At 36.9% G+C, this 18,915-nt stretch overlaps 2 protein-coding genes and 1 long non-coding RNA gene across 10 annotated transcripts in view; 2 read left to right on the forward strand and 1 right to left on the reverse strand.

Annotated features, from left to right (window-relative positions):
- The window catches only part of LOC143461788 (serine/threonine-protein kinase PAK 4-like), a 34,559-nt gene extending 31,390 nt beyond the window's left edge, over positions 1–3,169 (forward strand). For all 3 annotated transcript variants that reach the window (XM_076959667.1, XM_076959665.1, XM_076959666.1), the window contains 2 exons: positions 383–643; positions 2,648–3,169. In XM_076959667.1, coding sequence (XP_076815782.1) covers positions 383–643; positions 2,648–2,794 — 408 coding nt within the window. In that variant the 3' untranslated portion in view covers positions 2,795–3,169. The remainder of the gene's footprint in view (positions 1–382; positions 644–2,647) is intronic.
- On the reverse strand, positions 1,488–1,920 carry LOC143461790 (uncharacterized). Its single transcript, XR_013118080.1, has 2 exons — positions 1,835–1,920; positions 1,488–1,705 (listed from the first exon to the last, which is right to left on the reverse strand). It is a non-coding gene; the product is annotated as an uncharacterized LOC143461790 (long non-coding RNA).
- Positions 3,170–13,414: 10,245 nt separating the features above from the next.
- LOC143463497 (uncharacterized) overlaps positions 13,415–18,915 on the forward strand; it is a 50,966-nt gene continuing 45,465 nt past the window's right edge. For 5 of the 6 annotated variants that reach the window (XM_076961981.1, XM_076961977.1, XM_076961979.1 and 2 more), the window contains exons 1-2: positions 13,415–13,667; positions 14,416–14,543. In XM_076961981.1, coding sequence (XP_076818096.1) covers positions 13,542–13,667; positions 14,416–14,543 — 254 coding nt within the window. In that variant the 5' untranslated portion in view covers positions 13,415–13,541. Of the gene's footprint in view, positions 13,668–13,825; positions 14,157–14,415; positions 14,544–18,915 lie in introns of those variants that run through there. The other variant, XM_076961982.1, reaches the window with a different exon arrangement.

Below are 18,915 nucleotides of genomic sequence, written 5' to 3' on the forward strand. Positions count from 1 at the left end.
ACTTGTTCAGCAAGCCACTTGCCAATTTGCTTTTCTTTTTCCAAAGAACCTAGATAAGGCAAACAATCGCAAACATACTTGAAACACACACAAACTGACTTCAGGTAAAACCCAAAATTTCATGCCAAATTTGTCCGGTTTATTTAGCATAAATACAATAAATAAGCCTCTTTTTTTCATTGAGAACAACAACACTGGTTGTCGTAGTCATGTGCGTAAGCCACTTCATGGCCACCAATCATCATGGAAAATTTATTTATTTATTTTACCTAAATTTGTTTTCAATTGTTTTAGTTTGTTAAGTGACAGATTGTTTTGAACATAACTTCAATATTTTTGGAAGAATAACTATTTAAAAGCTGGCATGTATTTTAAATAATAGGTAAAGCTTTCGGATTTTGGGTTCTGTGCCCAAATATCGCCAGATGTTCCAAAACGGAAGTCCTTGGTTGGCACACCTTACTGGATGGCACCTGAAGTTATTGCACGTGTTCCTTACGGACCAGAGGTTGACATATGGTCTTTGGGAATTATGATTATAGAAATGATTGACATGGAACCTCCCTACTTCAATGAAGCACCATTGCAAGCAATGCGGCATATAAGAGATTTACCACCGCCCAAGTTAAAAAATTCATACAAGGTACATACATTTGTTGTTACTTAAATTTCCAACTTCACTGATTTTTGTGGAAAACAATAATGTTTTTATTGTTCAACTGTTTCTTACATCACTATACAAAAGGCATTTGCATAATAACATACTAAGAATTGCCTTATTTAGATGATTTGTGATTATGTTGTTACTATAACAATGTAGGTAACAACATTCATTGAGAGTAAGTTGATTGGAAGTGAACAAACATTTTTTCATTTTATTAAGATATACTTTGCATGATATAAAAGGACCATGTTTGCCACCAGGCATAATTTCAAAAGCAAAAAGCGCTCAGCTGGTGAATTAATTCTTTTATGAACCAACCTTTTATGAACCAATTTTAATTTTAGTACTGGTTTTGCAAGTGTGCACATGCTTTTTTCATGGTTCTAGAGTGTATTCGTTATTACTTTTTTGTTGAATGAACGTATGATAAATAATCAGTGAGTCTTCCGGGAAAGCGTTATCGGATTAAACAGTACTGTAGCATTTTCAGTTATTGTGGCCACGTGGTTATCATGATCAAAATGGTGTGGTCCCTAGGTGGTTATAATAAGCAGACCCAGTCTACTGTATATCATTGACTTTAAACTAATTAACAAGCAATCGTAGTGCCCTGCAACACACAAAACATTTTTTATGTTCACGTGTTTATGTAACAACAGTATAACCAGTTGCTTCATTTGCTTTATAATGGACTTGCAGTTTAAAGCAAATCACATCTGTCTCGTGAAAATCTATTTTTTTGCCTTTCTAAGCTTTAATGTCATTAAAATTCAATACCCCAAAACTTTTCGTGTAAAATTAAGTTTTTTCCTTCGTTGTTGTCAAAAAAACAAACTTAAATTTTGACTTCCTTGTCTATAAAGTTATAGGAATACATACCTTGTTTAATTGTATACTCTTACAAAAAGTAATGTGCAGTTAAGTTTCCAATACATTGTACAAAAACAGAACCTTTTTGGCAAAAATATAAGCAGCCATATCTCACAAACTTCTTCATTGATTTTGATGGCACAGAAGCCAATCTTCATCGCACATCCATGACTATCACAAACCAAAAAATCATGAAAATCTAAGAGGCTGGGTTAAAAAACTTAAACCTTTTGACTGTATTATGGCAAAATGACACAACACACTCATTCTTTGAGGGTTAATTAAACCTTGTTAAGCTACCTTGACACTTTGCTGACAGACTCTAAAGAGTTGCTTGAAATGGAGTGCAAGCGAATGAGACAGATTAGTGCATTGAACAATTCTTTTTCTTCAGATAAGCCACGCAGAAGTGAAAAGACAGATAGTACAACTGGAACTCCATTTTTAATTCCCTGTTCCAACACTGTTATTCATTTACTTACTTGTTTTAACTCTATCACTTGCTTTGCCAATCGATACGTAGCATCATTCAACTTCACACTGTCTAGTTGACGTCCCACTGCAAAATAGTATGTGAGCGCAATTTTATCCTCTTTTTCCCGTGGCGTTCATATTTTTCTTGAATTCGGGAACAATGAAAATGTTTTATTCGGCAATGCTGGAAATGTACATTTGGAGTTAAAACTAAAATTTTTGTCAGTTGGTCTTCATAGCATCAACCACGGTTTTAAGTAGAGGGTAGGTCTTTACATGAACATGCATCACCATCCAAAGGCAGTAGGCGACGACCCAGAGGATAAAAGTACTACGTCACAATATATCATCTGTATATGTATTGTAAATATTGTATTGTTATTTTTTTATTTACTTTATTTTACTGTTTTATTGTGATTGGCCGATGATTGAAGTCTTCATTGCGTAGATAGGTCCGCAGGCCAGCCACTGCTTTAATACCTGCTGTGGTAAACTTCTACTTTTTGCTTTGAATTGTGGTATAAATTAGCGTTGTGTTGGTTATTCCACTTATGATCCATTTATTTAATTTACACATATGTTACATACTGGTATCGTGAAATTGGGAAATATCAATTGTCAGTTTTCTAAACTCTTTAGGTATCATCTTCACTAAAAGGATTTCTTGATCAAATGTTGATCCGCGATACATCATTACGTAGTGCTGCTCCGGACTTGCTGGAACATCCGTTTTTGAAAAAAGCTTCTCGCAATGGTAGCATCGCCCCTTTACCCATTTCCACCTGATACTGTTTTTTCATTTTTATGTACAAATTAATGATGCATATACGAAAACCGTATATGCATACAATGCATGATTTGTTGCAAGTTTTAGATATGCTTGGTTAAATGATTACATATATTTACTGCACTTAACATATTCTTAATCAAGGACCTCAGGCACTTTAAGGGAAATATTTTGTTATTGGTTCATACATTGCATCACTCATTTGATATGTTCTTTGTCATAACAACATTAAATAAATAACTATACTTTTATTAGAGTTAATATGTACATCCAGCATATTTTCAAATGGCACGCACTAAATTGTTTTATTACATTTATACTATTAAGTATTAATGATACAACTGTCTTGTGCTAAATACAGTACATCAATCTTGTGTCCTGAAAGGTCGAGGAGGGAGCAAGGAAAGGTTGGACTGAAACTTTTGTTTTTGCCCACCCCGCTGAAAATGCGTAAACGTTTTGCCCTTTCACGCCTCAAAAATCTTTTCAGAATAGCCTCGAAATCAAATTTATACGATCAATAGCTGTTGACGTCAATTTTAAAACGACGCATACAACAATTTTGAAACGCCGTATAACCCGCCTATTTTATGTTTCACAAAATTCATTCAAGTTTTTTAATACACATAGTAAGGCTTGTATCTGTGGCAGTTGTAGTTTGTTTGGATGGTCCTTTGTCTGTAGACCGTGCCTAAATTAAATCTTACTGAAATAAACTCCTTTACGAAGCATACCTAGTTTTCTATGTGGTGATAAACGAAAGCGAAACGCTCGGTCTTTTTAGACGTTTGACTGCAATTTTGGATATCGTTCTCCACCGGAAGAAAGAAAAGAAAGACCACTGTAAACTTGAGTAGATTTTCAATAAGCTGGAGATGGTTCCCCGTCGTAGAAGTCATTGATTAGTGCCGGTAGACGCCATCGTAATGGACAACGTTTGACCGCCATTTTGGCCATGCTTCAATTTTCAATATGTTTTTCGACGTTTGACCGCGATTTTGGGCATGGTTCCCTACCGGAAGTTAAAATTTAACTTTGCCACGTTAAACTTAAATACATTTACGATAGTTGAAAGTGGTCTGCCGCTGAAGAAGTGTAATGTCTATGACCAATTAATTAACGTAATTAATTCTATGCTCCAGTGCACATAGCGCAAGCCAGTTTTTAACGTGAGACCGACCGATAAAGTCAATCGACTTAAGGTAGCGACAAACACCAAAAACCGCCATAAACTCTTTGTTTGTTTTATTATACAGTGAATTTACTATAAGATTACTCGAAAATCCTACATGGGGCTCTTTGAAATTTTGCATGTTAAGTTAGTATGCTTTGGACTACGATTCCATAAAATGCCATCAAAAAACCAAGATTCAAACTTTTTTTTACAGAGGCGTAAAATAAACACTAGAATTTTTGGCCTAAAAAAAAAAAACCAATTTTACCTACTTTCATGCTAATATTTAGCCTAATTCTGCATGCGACCTGGAACACTGAAGCACGCCAACTGTTAGGGTAATTCCCGGGCTAGAAAACAACTCCAACCATGCTGCCGTCTGATTGGTCTAAATAGGTTTTTTAAAGCCCTACGTAGGACGTCGAACAAATTCATAGAGATCTTAGTTTTAGGTGTTTGATGCCTCCTTAAGCAGTGCTGGAGCGCGGTTCTCTTAACTCCTCTGTTCCGTTCTTACGCTACCTGACGATTTTACATTGACAATACATTATATTACATGGTGTCAGAAACAATGGAACCCTCAACGCAGAAAGAGTTGGATTTCCACAATGGAAGTGGCGACAAATGATGGAACTCATGCTTGCGGGTCCTTTGTCGATGAAAACTGAGCAAGAAAATGTAAGCTATCTGTTACTGTACAATGGTGACGACGGCAGAGATATTTATAATACTGTAGGCCTACATGGAATTTGAGTGATGAAGAAAAAGGCAACACCAAAACCTTGCCAGACAAGTTTGATTTGCATTGCAGTCCGAAACGTAACATCACTTTCGAAAGGTACAAATTCTTCCCAAGAAACCAGAAACCCTACGAATCTGTGGACGAGTACGCTACATGTCTAAGGCTCCTGGCACGTTCTTCAACATATGTTCAACATGTCAACAACATTACTTCAACACCTTTGAGGGAAAGGCTACTATGAGAACTAAACTTAAATCTTGACCGCTGTCTCAACCTTGTTCGAGCAGACGAAATTTCTAAACGACAGCGAAAATCTGTGGTTTCAAGTGATCAAACAATCAGTATCGAAACTTTTCAGGTTAAAAGGCAAAACAAGCCTGTCGAGTTTAGAAACGCGAGACGAAAAAAAAACTTGTACACGATGTGGATGGCTTCAAACTCAATACTGACGCTGCCTTGTTTAAGAGAAAACCTGCTACAACCGCAAAAAGCAAAACCATTTCGCAAAGTTTTGCAACTCTAAAAGCAGTAGCGTAATCGAAATTTGACGAACATGCAAAACACATTCTTCATTGGACCAGTGCATGGCGACGAATCACACAACAGCGAAATACTTTTAGGCATCCAAGTTTCGGACGCAGGCAATAAAACCATCAAATTCAATGTGGATTCAGGCGCCCAAGTGAACATTCTACCCAAGTTTCTGTTCAAAGCGTCCTTAAACCACATTGCCCTTAAGAACACCAACGTGTCCCTCAGCGCTTTTGGCAGATCCGAAGTTTCTGTGCTGGGAAAGTGCAAGTTACGTTGCTACCAGTGGCCTAGCAGCCATCTGGATACTTTGGATTTAACCAGGGTCGACAGGTGCCGAGGAGGCGGCAAAACTTAAAAAGCAACGCACTATACCGTAGAAATCATACTGTACAGCAGGCATGTGCAACCTTTTTCACTGGAGGGCCAAATACAAAATTTTGAATGACAACGCGGGCCACATGATTTTTTCAGAAAAAATTAGTATCATAAAACGACTTTCCTATGCAGTTTATACAGTTAAGAAATAGATTTAATGTAGTCCACGACAGGAAAATGCGAAAATTTCGAAAATTTCCATTGCTTTGATGTAAACTGCATCAAATAGTGATGGCTAGTATGAACTTCTAACATTTTGCTGAGCACCACGCGGGCCGCTTGGAACAACCTGGCGGGCCGCACTGCGGCCCGCGGGCCACTGGTTGCACATGTCTGCTGTACAGTATCCGTTACTCTTGCTTTACTTTCTTTATTTAAGTTAAACCTACTTCTCTTCATCTTTAACCTACCTCTCTTTATTTAAACCTATCGTTGTTTTTTTACTGTAATTGATTTTTTTACGTTTAAGTTATATTACTCCTCCCTCAAGAACCGATATTTACTGCCCTTTTTACATTTTTTGTTTTTTGTTTGTTCCACTTCCTTGTTTGCGATTACTTGTTGCCTTAATAGCTATAAACTATAGAACACATATACAGGCTAATAGGCGGGTATATGGCCTTTCAAAATTGTTGAAAGGGGCCCAGCAAAACGGACATATACGGAGTTAGTCGAGTTAGTGGTGCGTAAATGAATAAACGAAAACGATACGCTTCAATGCGGAGAGAGAGCAAAATTATGAAAATATGACAATATCTCAAAAATTACAAAATCCAAGTTTATAAAACAAACATGGACAGATAGCTGAACATTTTTTAGGAAAAGTCACCAAACTTCAAGTTTCTACAGCAAACAATGCAACTGTGCGCTACGTTTTGCTGTGACTGTGTGCAGGAGAAGCCACACCTAGTGTAAATAGGGTTAACTTGGACGTACGTATTGTGGGGGCCTGTTGCCTATGCGAGTAGTTTCGATGGTTGGTCAGACTTAAGTCATAAACTTAAGAAATTAACCTTCATTTCTTTATTTATTTCTCGATTAGGCAAGTATATTTTGTTCAGTTGTATTAGTTTATATCAAACTAGACATGGTTTTAAAGGAACTGACTATTTCATCACAAATATGTGATGGCGCAACCTCTTGTTGTAAATTATGTTGGAAGAAAAGAAGTAGAATAAATTGATTCTAGAAATTATTGTTAAAATTCAAGTTGGACTTAAAATCATAATATGCCTTTAGATTAAGTTTAGGTTATAATGATGTTATAACTTTGAAGGTGACAAAGAACCGAAGTCAGTGTGTGACATTATTTTACATCTCGGTCATGTTTCCGTTATAGATATTGTAAAAGCATTTGCGATAACAGTGGAACAAATAAAATTGTGTTGGAATGAAGTTGGAAGCAAGGAAGAAGATTTTAGCGAAGACATCAAAAGTTACTTCTTGTGAGTATTTAACAACAGTCGAACCGGTCACAAACTTTTAGCCAAGATGTTATTATAGATATTATTCCTGGCAAGCTAAAAAAAATTAGCCGTTGTCATGCAATTGAAACTTGTCGGAAAATTTTTGATAAATGTGTCGCAAAAAGGTAGAGGTCGATGTCGAACATTGCTTCCAGTCGTTGGAATTGTTTGTCAGCGACGGTAATGACGGCAAATCTGTATAGAAACTAGAGGTTTGAGGGTAATTATTTGAACAACTCAGGTCATGCGCGGGAAGGTGAGCATGCTATGCGACAGAAAGTGGTAAAGATACAATTGCAAGACAAGGCGACGTAGCAAGGAAAAGGTTAGTAATTAGTAGGCATGCGATACGCAAGATAAACACAAAAAAAATTTGTCGGTCGACAACGACAAAGGGAAAATGGCAAAAGGTTACATGCATACGACATTCGGCACCGAAAAACACGTTGATACAAATAATGAAACTTAAAGTGTGTGTGTGTCCGCGAACTCATCACGGGGCGGCGCAGCGGGCGGCGCGTCATCAGAAGATCCAGAAGAAGACGGTTGGTCACGAGAACGTCGAAGCAAAGGCGACGGTTGAGTTTGTTGTGGATGTGCATCTCATTGGTTGCGTCCAGCGCGAATACGGGATACAAGAGATCTGGCATACCGCAAATGCTGCGGATATGATCGGATAAACCCGATGGTATGGAAGAGGGCCCACATCATGGCAAGTAGCTGCAGGATGAAGATAAGGGCTGAGAGAAATGGATTCGTAATCTGCGACAATGCAAGCAGTAGTGTTTGTTTTGCGGCGTGCGCGAATGTGTCGGCGACGTAGGAGCCGTTGATCATAGTTTCATCAGTAGTAGTAAGACTTGTTATGACATGTCGCATTTTCTCCTTAAGCAGGTTGGCTTCAGACATAGAGCTGAGCAGCGATTGAAGGTCAGTGAACGAGTCGGAGTCAGGTAGCTCGTTGAGAATCTTCTCGTAGTCGGGAGCATTGTAGTTGAGGTGTATAGTCGACAAGGGTAAGTTGAGTTGGTGCACCTGCACATGTTCGTGCGATAAGGTGTAGTTGTGACTTGTGATAAAGGACAGTGTGTCCCAGAACTCGGAAGACAAAACTTCTAGCTGGTCGATACGATTCCAGCAGATGAACTCCCGGTAAGACAGTGTTGTCTGAAATGAGTTGGCCGTATTGACTGTGGCCGTTTTGATCGCGATATAGGATGAGAGGGCGTTGGCTAAACGCGTTGCGGTACGCAAGTGACGGTAAGACGGTACCGTTGATAGAGTGACATGTTGCTCTGGACATAAAATCTCCAACGCTGGAACCCATGGTTTGATGTCCAAGAGTAGAAGACAGTATTTCAGTAGAAAAAATCTTCCCAACTGCTTTGTAGAGTGTGCTAATCAGCTTCGTGAGTTGACAATGTAGGAACTTGTTCTCTTCGTTGAAAGTAGTGAGAACTTCGAAAATGTAAGCGAAACATGTAAACAGCAAACAAATGAACATGTTGTGTTTGTAATCAGAGAAACGTTTCGGTGAAAGGATTTTGCGACCAGTTTGAGACGTCTTGAATGTGGCAGAAGAGGTTGTAGCGTCGTCATCATCGTCGTCTTCGTCATCTCCGTCAGAAACTGAACTACTTTGTGCTGGAGCCATTGCTGTCGTTGTTGTTAAATCAACTTGTTTACAAGAATAAAGTTAGCATTACCAGCTTCATTGAAACACGTCGGGTCAACGTCGGGGTCACCAAAATGCAGAGGTTACTGCTTATCTTAACCTTTAGGTCTTAGTTTACCTGCCGAATTAATGATCTGACTCCGTGGTTGCGTGCGGTTAGAAATCTCTAACCTTAACGTGTTACTACGGTTACTAGCCGAAAGCTATTACGATTAACAGATACAGTTTATCAGAAACAATCCTTTATTGTAGGAACTGTACAGGTTCCGATTATTATGACACAAGCACAAACTTAGCATTCACCAATTAAAACAAGTCTAACAAATTACATTTTAACACGACTGACGTAATACGTTCGTACGATTCGGTATCTCTGACTGGGCGCCTACACGCACAGAAGTTTAAGCTTATAACAGCGTAGAGCGCTTGTGAACGGAAATATTCAACACAAAATACACGCACATTTCAGAATGTGTGAACGATAAAAGCAAAGCGTTGGCAAATGGGAATTATTCACAGTTAAAACTCGGATGTTATGAAATCACCTGGTAACGTACTAAACGGCGCTTTCACATAAAGTTATTTAGTGCAAGTTTCCAAATATTGCATAACGATTGCAGTTTGTAAAGTTGCGACTGCAGCCGAATTGCATCTGCATTGCAAATATTAAATGCTAGCTGTAGGTTTATCAATGAACAATGTTTAAATGGCGCATATGTTTCCACAATTGATATAATGGTATTGGATGTGGCTCCCAAGCCACTACAAGTCTACTTCAGAGTAGACCACAATATGACGGGTTTTTGATACAAGAAATTTTTGTTGTGGAGGTACTACAGTGGCGTGTTTATTAACTGGTATAACAACCTTTATCATATGTCATTGCGGTGACAAACAAGTTTTGACCTACTTAAAAAAATGGCTTGCTTTGCCAAAAATGTTTTAATCTTTTTAGGTATTATTTTATCAAGCTGAATAAAAACGATCGGCTCGCTTCTGTCACGCGCTTTGATCTATTGAAGTAAACATTCAAAGTACTATACATCGGTTTGGTCAACAATATAAAGACACATCAACGTCGTCGCATCAACCAAGACCATTTGGAAACTTTTTTCGGTCAAATTCGTCGTACAAGAGGAAGCAATGAGGCTCCTGATGTAAATTCATATGGACAGTACCAAATTATAATATCTTGCATGCTGAAACAATACAAACAAGTACAGGGGAGCAATGATGAAATTGTTAATTAATTCATTTTGAAATGTTCTCACTGTGGATTAACACACATTGTTTTGATTGCTTACTTTTTAAGTAAGTAGTGCATTTATTGCCCAAACTAAAGTCATCGATAATAAAAAACTGGAACATATTATCACACCATTCAATGTCAGTATACTGGAACATTAATATTTTATCACATTAAATTTTAAGCTGAATCATAAAAAATATATACCTGAGAAAAAGATCAAACATTTTTCTTGTGGCTTCACGTCATTTGCATGGATCTACATTTGGGCCAAAAATATGAACAATTCTAGATATGCCATCTACCTACTATATGTTGTCAACAACTCAGTTCCATTTGGTTTGGTGGCAAAGGTGTTCATAAAGTAATCAATAGCTTTTGTCGTCAAACCGTCTGGTGATGCACATACCACAACCCACATATTTTTAATTGTTTTGCAGGAATACTTTTTAGAGGAAAAGCTTTAAAAAATTTAGTTTTTGAAAAATCCTGTTTTTGGTTTAGGCCTACATACAAATTTAATTTGCTAAACATGTAAAGTTATAAAAATACACAAAATCTTTAGTCAGCAGGTCTTATATCCACAATGCTGAAAATATCCACAATGCTGAACCTTTTGATGGACTTCAAAACCTCACTGACTCTTTCTTTACAGTATTCACACCTAATCAGTAAGATGCAAAAGCAAACTCATTAAATGCATCCACTCTTTTATTTTCCTGGTGTGAGAGAGAGTTTATAAATCAGATAAAGCTATAAGCACCATATACTTAAAAGTCTCTGCTTGTAGTCTCGGCCTATCTTAATTCTTAACTTACTGAAAGAGATCATTCGCTTGCAAAGCAGAAGGTGATACAGGCTTGATTCTACATTCTTCATCATCGACAACGATTTCAACTAAATATTCTGCAGTAAGTGTTGGTGCAGACGACATCTTGGCCACTCATAAGCTACACACGTTCGAATCGTCAAAAAAACATAAACAGCAACCACACTTCTTAGTAATCGATGAGCAAACCATGCGAATGTGTAAAACTTTTCGCCACGACTGACGAAGTGTGAGCGAGTTAGTGTTGTGACGATTACGTCACGAATCACGAGTTGTTTTTGACATGTTTGGAATTTAATTTGGGATATTGGAATTCATTTGTTTACCAGAGTTGAGTTTTCCTTAATGATGTCAGATAATTTCCTCGCTTGAACTAGCTTGCCACATATATATATACTGTTGTAATGTTTACGATCTTCCCTTTTCCCTTTTACCGTCTCACGTGTTACTGAGCGCGATGTAACATTCAGCAAGCTTTGCCCGAAGGTGAAAGCCTTCGTGTCTGATAATAAATAAAAATGGGAACTTTATAAGTTAGTAATTTATATAGACAGAATCAAGCAACTAACAGCATAGTCACGCAAATTTGAGAAATGAGAACTCATCAATCGAAGCAGAAGCAAAACAAGTCACCAACCATCAATCGTCCTCGCTCATATTCAAACAATTACCGCCAGCATATGCGGACTTTATGACAGAGATGTTCGTTGTGTAATACTTCACACGAGTAGTGCCCAAGCGAATTATTTCTTTGTCATAAATTGGTGCCTCGAACAGTTCGAAATTGCTGCGTTAGTTGCATATTGAGCGAGAAGGAATGTTACCAGCTATTTATGAAGTTTTGATGATCAAGTTTCAACAGCAAGATCAGCCAACTACGAACGCTAGTCAACGAGGAAGTTTTCAAGACATTCCATCTACAATATCAGCAACCAGACTAATTCGGAAACAACAGATCTAATGACATTGATACCTGGTTGATGTGATGAAGTTTTGATCGCCTAACCAACGTGTTATACATCTCCAAGAGCATGAGCAAACTATTGTATATATTTTTTACGCATCAAGAAACAAAGTCCATTGGACATCGCAACAAACTGCATCTTACTACCGCGAACAAGGCTTGCTACAGCAGCGGAACGACACACGCAGACGTGATCGCTCATTTTTTTTACCTTCGACACGCAAGGGATTGCGACACTTCTGTAAGCTTATGTCTCATGTTTTGTATTTCCAGTGAAACGGTGTATCGATATTTGTTATATTTACCGAACTCTGTCATTGTACTGTACTAAATTCTTGTTTTAATGTCCGTGATAAATATTTTATTCAAAGACATAATTTTGTCGAGTAAAGGTTGCCTTCAATTTCATTTCAGGCAAGCTTTACTCTGGGTAGGAAGGCTATGTGACGATTACGTCACGAATCACGAGTTGTTTTTGACATGTTTGGAATTTAATTTGGGATATTGGAATTCATTTGTTTACCAGAGTTGAGTTTTCCTTAATGATGTCAGATAATTTCCTCGCTTGAACTAGCTTGCCACATATATATATACTGTTGTAATGTTTACGATCTTCCCTTTTCCCTTTTACCGTCTCACGTGTTACTGAGCGCGATGTAACATTCAGCAAGCTTTGCCCGAAGGTGAAAGCCTTCGTGTCTGATAATAAATAAAAATGGGAACTTTATAAGTTAGTAATTTATATAGACAGAATCAAGCAACTAACAGCATAGTCACGCAAATTTGAGAAATGAGAACTCATCAATCGAAGCAGAAGCAAAACAAGTCACCAACCATCAATCGTCCTCGCTCATATTCAAACAATTACCGCCAGCATATGCGGACTTTATGACAGATATGTTCCTTGTGTAATACCTCACACGAGTAGTACACAAGCGAATTATTAAATGTCATAGTGTACGCAACCATGCATGACGCGAGAGAAACAAAACTTCGTCTTTGCATAAAAAAGAAAGAAACGAGAAGCAGGTAGTTTCCTATCATGTTCTTTTTATCGTTGGTTTGGTGCATTAATTGCTGAAAGAAAACACACAAAAATCGCCCTAAACTCTGTAAAAACAATAATTTGTTCGCTTAGTCAAATTGGTTTCCTTTATCAGAGGAATTTTCATGCGACATTTTCAAAAACCCACCTAGTATCTACTTTGTTATTTTAACTGTAGTCAGCGGGTTAATTTTTAAACAAAAATAGTTTGAGTTTTTTTTATTTCTTACGATGCTTTAGTTTAATTTAAATTCATTGTTTGTCTCTGTTGAGTTTATGTTCGAAAATGGGGTATTTTCCATCGTTAAGGTTAGGCGTACCCGTGATATGGGACCATTTTTCCTGATTAGCAAGTTGACAATGGGACCAAGGGTTCGCACAACTTGTGTTTTGTACAAAATTTGGCCAGAAGATGTCTACCGATCTGACTAGCCTAATGTTCACAAAGGCTAACTCTAAAACCGGGGCTCGAGCAACAGGAATTATCCTTAGGATTAAGTCGTGCAAAGACTTTCCTTAGTCCAAGGATAAGCATTATCATACCGTACCAAATATAGACACTTATTAATATATGTTCTTAACTTAGCAGAATGGTACCGGTACCAGTTACTAGGTCTAATTCATACATGCAATTTTTTGGGGTCTAGTGTGTACTAGCCTATTTGTAAATTAAAGTAAAATTCTTGGTGCAAGAAGATGGATCTGGTATATAGCCTTCCCAGCCTGGAAACACACACAGTGAAAGAAGAAATATTGGAAAAACTTAGAAACTATGAGAAAAATGTTAAAAAATTTGATGCTGTAATACAGTTTTTGCACGAAGTGAGTTAACTACATTGTCATAGTTTGACTTTGAACTTTTGGGTCTAGTGCAGAAGTGCACAGCCAAATGATGTCACAATTTAAGTAGCTGACGTCAGGTATATAAATGTATTGGTTGTGTATTTCTGCGCTGGACCCAAACGTTTTGTTAGGCTAACTGGTCTGCTGTGTATTGTACAGTATAGGAACGAGCAGTTAGAAAAGCTAGCCTTTGATAGTCCGAGTAAGTTAAATGCAAGCCAGTTAGCATAATTATTAGCATAAAGCAGTGTTTCCCAAACAGAGGTTTTAGATTGCATAAGGGTGCTATGAGATTTCAAACATGAGAAAAAAGCAGTTTTATCATGTTAGTTACAATTCTTATCAGAATTTACCAAGAAGTTCGGAAAGTACTGCAGAATTTTTACCACTAGCAGATGTAGGATTTTAAACCTATGAAATATCCAGCCATCATTACAGAGTTTCTGCACACTCATCCCTAAGTATTGTGTATGGAATGCAGTTAATGTTTTTCAATATTCTAATCTAGTCCTTTGTTAGCATTTAAACAAATTTCTTATAAAACTTCAAATCTTAGTTGCTTCAGTTTTATACTGTATTAAATACAATTTTAATGCAATGTATTAAATTAAATATCTTGTAATTGGGATGATAGAATTGCAAAGCTTCTAACATCTTGTTAGAGTTTTGATATCCACTTTCCAATATCAACTTTCCAATATCAACTTTTGTTCATTGTCTTTTTTAGCTATCTTCCGAACAAAGAAGCCGAAGTGTATTACGGAATTGTATGGACAAGGTTTTAATGAATATGTGTGACATACAAAGTTTACGTGATATTCTGGATAGACTGCGATCTGTGGCAAGGACTAACGGGTAGGTTTTTCATTGCTTGGTTTAATCTTTGCAAAACATTATTTTGATGATGAAGGCCATCGGCATCAAGTTGCGAAAATCGTTGAGTCTGGCAAACTTCATATTTATAACTTAGATTTAAAAATATGAGGATTCTTTTAATTTACGATTTTTAACTAGTACAGCTACAGTTGAAGTACAATTTAGGTACTTACCAATTTAAGGTGAAATAAATACTACTTTATATGCAATTAACAGGTGGCAAAAAATATTAGTGGTCATGCTATCATCGGCTTGTTAGTTAAAAAAACAAAAGTGTAGGCACAGTTTTGTGACTATGAAAAAAAGCATACGAAGTATCTGTGTACTTTGTATGTATGAAGTGGCGTCAGATGAAAAGATGATCGTTGCGAGCATTATAAATGTGCTCAATGACGGAGATAAAACAGTAGGTTGCTTATACCGCTTTCAATGCGTCATTTTTTCCAATACTAGCAACAGCGTTGAACAATTTGAATGTTAGATAATATAAACTTGTGTCAATTCCAAAGCCAAAGGTATAAAGACTTCCCAAGTTTGGTACATAGCGCTACTTTATTTCATGCTTGACAAACCACGTGAGTAGTGATGTGATTATTTGTATGAAATTTTCATTATTAACTTGCCACGTTTTGGTAAAAATATTTGAAAGGAAAAAATATATTTATATATTTTAAGGTTGTATCATTTGTGATTTTGAGACCTATAAGCCCAATTCAGCACAGTCCTCATTTACTCCATTTGGTCATCTAGTAAAATGTTCCCCTTTATAAACCTAAAACTTTGTCTAATAAGCCCATTTACGGAGAGATTTTGCATAATTTGACCGTGAGTACATGGGTGATGATGGTTTTACAGTAGTGTACTACGGTAGTCTACACATTAAATGCAACCAAGCAGCGTATTGTTTCTACACGCCCTCAATTTGAGCAGTAAACTAACTACAGTATTCCATGCAACTGTTGCGTCACAATCTTGATTGTTGGTCCTTATTTGTCAATAATCGTACTGTGATGTACTGTAACTGTGTGAAAGATTTAGAATTTTAAGAACTACAGTAACGTGAAAACTTATCGACGTGTGCAGCTAAAAGTGATAAAAACTCACTGAAACTTTCTATTCTTTTGTTATTGTGTAAGAAACTCAGCCAGCCAATCGGAGATTTGAAAATGGCAGTAGGGTGTGCAAAGATATTGATATACTCCAGAAAGTTGAGCTGCTGCAAAAGTATCGAGCGCTGCCAAAGTGCAACGTGTTGCAGTTGAACAACTTCACATTTCTTGTGGTTGTCTGCAAAATCTGCTGCATGAAAAATCAGGTTTCCAGACAGAAGCATCGGACAAGGAAGGTAGTAATGAACGGAAGAGGAAGTGCCATGGCAAGGACCAAGCAGTGAAAATGGTTCAATTTTGCTTAGTCTCGCAAGGTTCCGCTTAATGGCCCATTATTGATGCAGGCAGCTGAAGAGATTTATCAAACAACTAGGTCATAACGATTTTAATAGCTCAGATCGTTGGTTTAACCACTGGATGAAGAGGCATATTTATGTTGCACAAAACTTTACAGTGAAGCAGATGTAGAAGACACTGCCACGGGAACCAGCGAGAACATGCGAGAGTTGTTGAAAAGGTATGAGGTACTGGCATTTATAACGCTGACGAGACAGTATTTTATTCTCAAACTCTACTGGATCCTACGTATGTAAAGAAATCTTCTTGCAAAACGGCTTTTGGGTGAGAGATTGCAAAAGATAGGCCAACAGTGTTGGTATGCTGCAGCATGAGCTGTAATAAGCGTGGACTGCTCGTTATTGTGACGTCTAAAATATCACGATGCTTCAAGAATGTGCGTGTGTTTTCGGTTGCTTACACTTTTTCTAAAAATGCTTAGATGATCAATGGGATCTGTTCTGACTGGCTGCGGAAACGGGACATAAGCTTGCGGGTTCAACAACGATTATCAGTTCAACAACGCATTATCGGTCGGCAACTGTTCTGCCCATGGCGATGTGAAAAAAACTCAGATGTATTAAAGTCGTGAAGCTGCCTCCAAACACCAGCCTTGTGACATGGGCAATATATGCACACACAAAGCATATTGTTGCCATAAACTGCGAGCAACAGTTGTTATTGATGCCATTGAAGATGGATGCAACGACAGCATAAACGCGAACACAGTTGCAAAGAGACTGTCAGTTTTAAATGCACTGCACATGCTTGCTCATAGATAGAATAGGGTAACAAAGGAAACAATCCGCAATTGTTGGATAAAATCTAACTGTGTTTCTCCTCCAGAGGAACAGGAACTGAAGTTAACATCCATTCTGATTCCTGACTACTATACCATACCTTTTTTACAAACAACTTTTAGTTTCTGTTGAACACACTGAGTCTTATGATGTTGTTCACAACAAAGTGTGTTTTATTTATGCGCATACCCTGCAACCGATACCTGACGCCAGTAGTCATGGTTGACTTGAATTTTTTTAACCTGCCAGCTATTTTTGAGATAATTGGGTCAAAATGATCGAAACTAACTACACACATAAGTCTGTGTTTTATCTGTTTATGTTAAGTTTAAATAAAATAGCAAAGAAGTTTTTGTGCTTTAGCAAGTTTTTCAATAAATGTAATTTATTTTTTTGACAGATTAAGACAGTTTTAGCAAAGATGAACAATGTAAAACAATAGACCCAAAAATTTGTTAAGTATTTCAGTGGTTTGAGATGTAGTTCAAAATGTTATGGAAGGGTATGTTCGAAAAAAATGGATTGTAGCTAAATTTTTTACTTGTTGTGTTACCAATTATTAAGTTAGTAAACACAATTGGGCAGTAATATTTTCTATTATACAACCTCAAGACCGTATGTAACTGAACTTCGTTAAGATATCACAATGTCTCATACGCATGTCATACACAGAATAGCATTACCACAGGTAGTTTCTGATTAGATTATCTTAAGTGCAATGTTTAGTAGACTTAAAGGGATTGGATCAAAGGTCACCAGTAGACTCTTTGCAACCAATATCTAGAAAATGTGTAGCCTACATACCACTCGTTGAAGCATTTGTCTATACAGACATAATAATCGGTTAATCGCATAGCCATTTTGAACGTTTTTGCCGTCGTATAATCTTTTCAAAACAAAACTATCAGGCACATAAATAGTCGAGGTCTTGTATGACTGATGTCAAGTTAGATTAAAACAGTTTATGTCTTATTGGTCGGAATACCGCACATGCAATTAACAATACACAAGTTATTATAGTTAAAACAACAAAATCAAAGAAATTCACATGCGAATTAGTCGTTCAAGTCTGTTTGACATGTTGTTGAAAATCATTGATCGTCGATGTAATTGAAATGCCTTTTTGGCCGATATTCAACTTACCTTACATTATTTAACACAGTAGTAAATTGCTAGCCTATTAACATTTAAGTTTGATACATTTTGAATACTGATGGAAGTCATCGCAGGTATACTATTTGACTAACGTTCTTTACAAAAAAATAGGATAAAACTGAAAACGTTATGGTTTACCTACGATTAAAAATGTAAACTACTAATTAAAAATATCTTGCTTGGTTATTTTTTCAACTTTGTGTTTAAATGGTCACTTTGATATAAGCAATACCTCGGACGGGAATACTAAGCAATAAGCACTGTATTGTCATGTTACTAAAGACAAACGTAACGCATACCTGTAAAAGTAATGGAAGACCTACTCTCCTGTAGCATGTACATGCAGAAGTCTATCAGACTTGTTTGACCACACTGTTTGAGATGTCACACGATGATAATGATATTTTTGATGACTTGATAAGCTTTGGAATTATTTTTTCTGTTATTCCATAAGAAGAAAACCAGTTACGAATTTTAAAGTGAACTAAGTCATTGTGTCGCAAAACACATGACCTACAAATGTTTCTCCATGAAATATTTTTCTGACGAAAATATGCAATTTACCAAATGGCAAATTTAGCAACTGAGACAAGCACCCTTTGCGATAATCCAATTTATTCCTTTAAGTTGAATGCGATGTTTTTACTTTTATGCGTTAGATAGGTTTTGATTTGGGGTTTTAGATTTGTGTGCAGTAAAACTATATATGCGATTAATTGATTTCGTCTGTATATCTTCAGTAGGTTGTTTTGAGCATATTATTTTTCCGCTTTATTTGGTGCGTCACAATCAAGCAATTAAAATATATTTTCACTCCCGCGCATTTTCGAACATCAGTCACATCCTTATGTTTCAAATTTGCATTGTTAATTTTGTATCAAACTGTAACTGTAAATGCCTATCATTATTTGTTGGAAATGTTAAGGTACTTTCATAGAATCCCGTGCTGAA

Source organism: Clavelina lepadiformis, chromosome 6, assembly GCF_947623445.1.
Source record: "Clavelina lepadiformis chromosome 6, kaClaLepa1.1, whole genome shotgun sequence".
NCBI lineage: Eukaryota > Metazoa > Chordata > Ascidiacea > Aplousobranchia > Clavelinidae > Clavelina > Clavelina lepadiformis.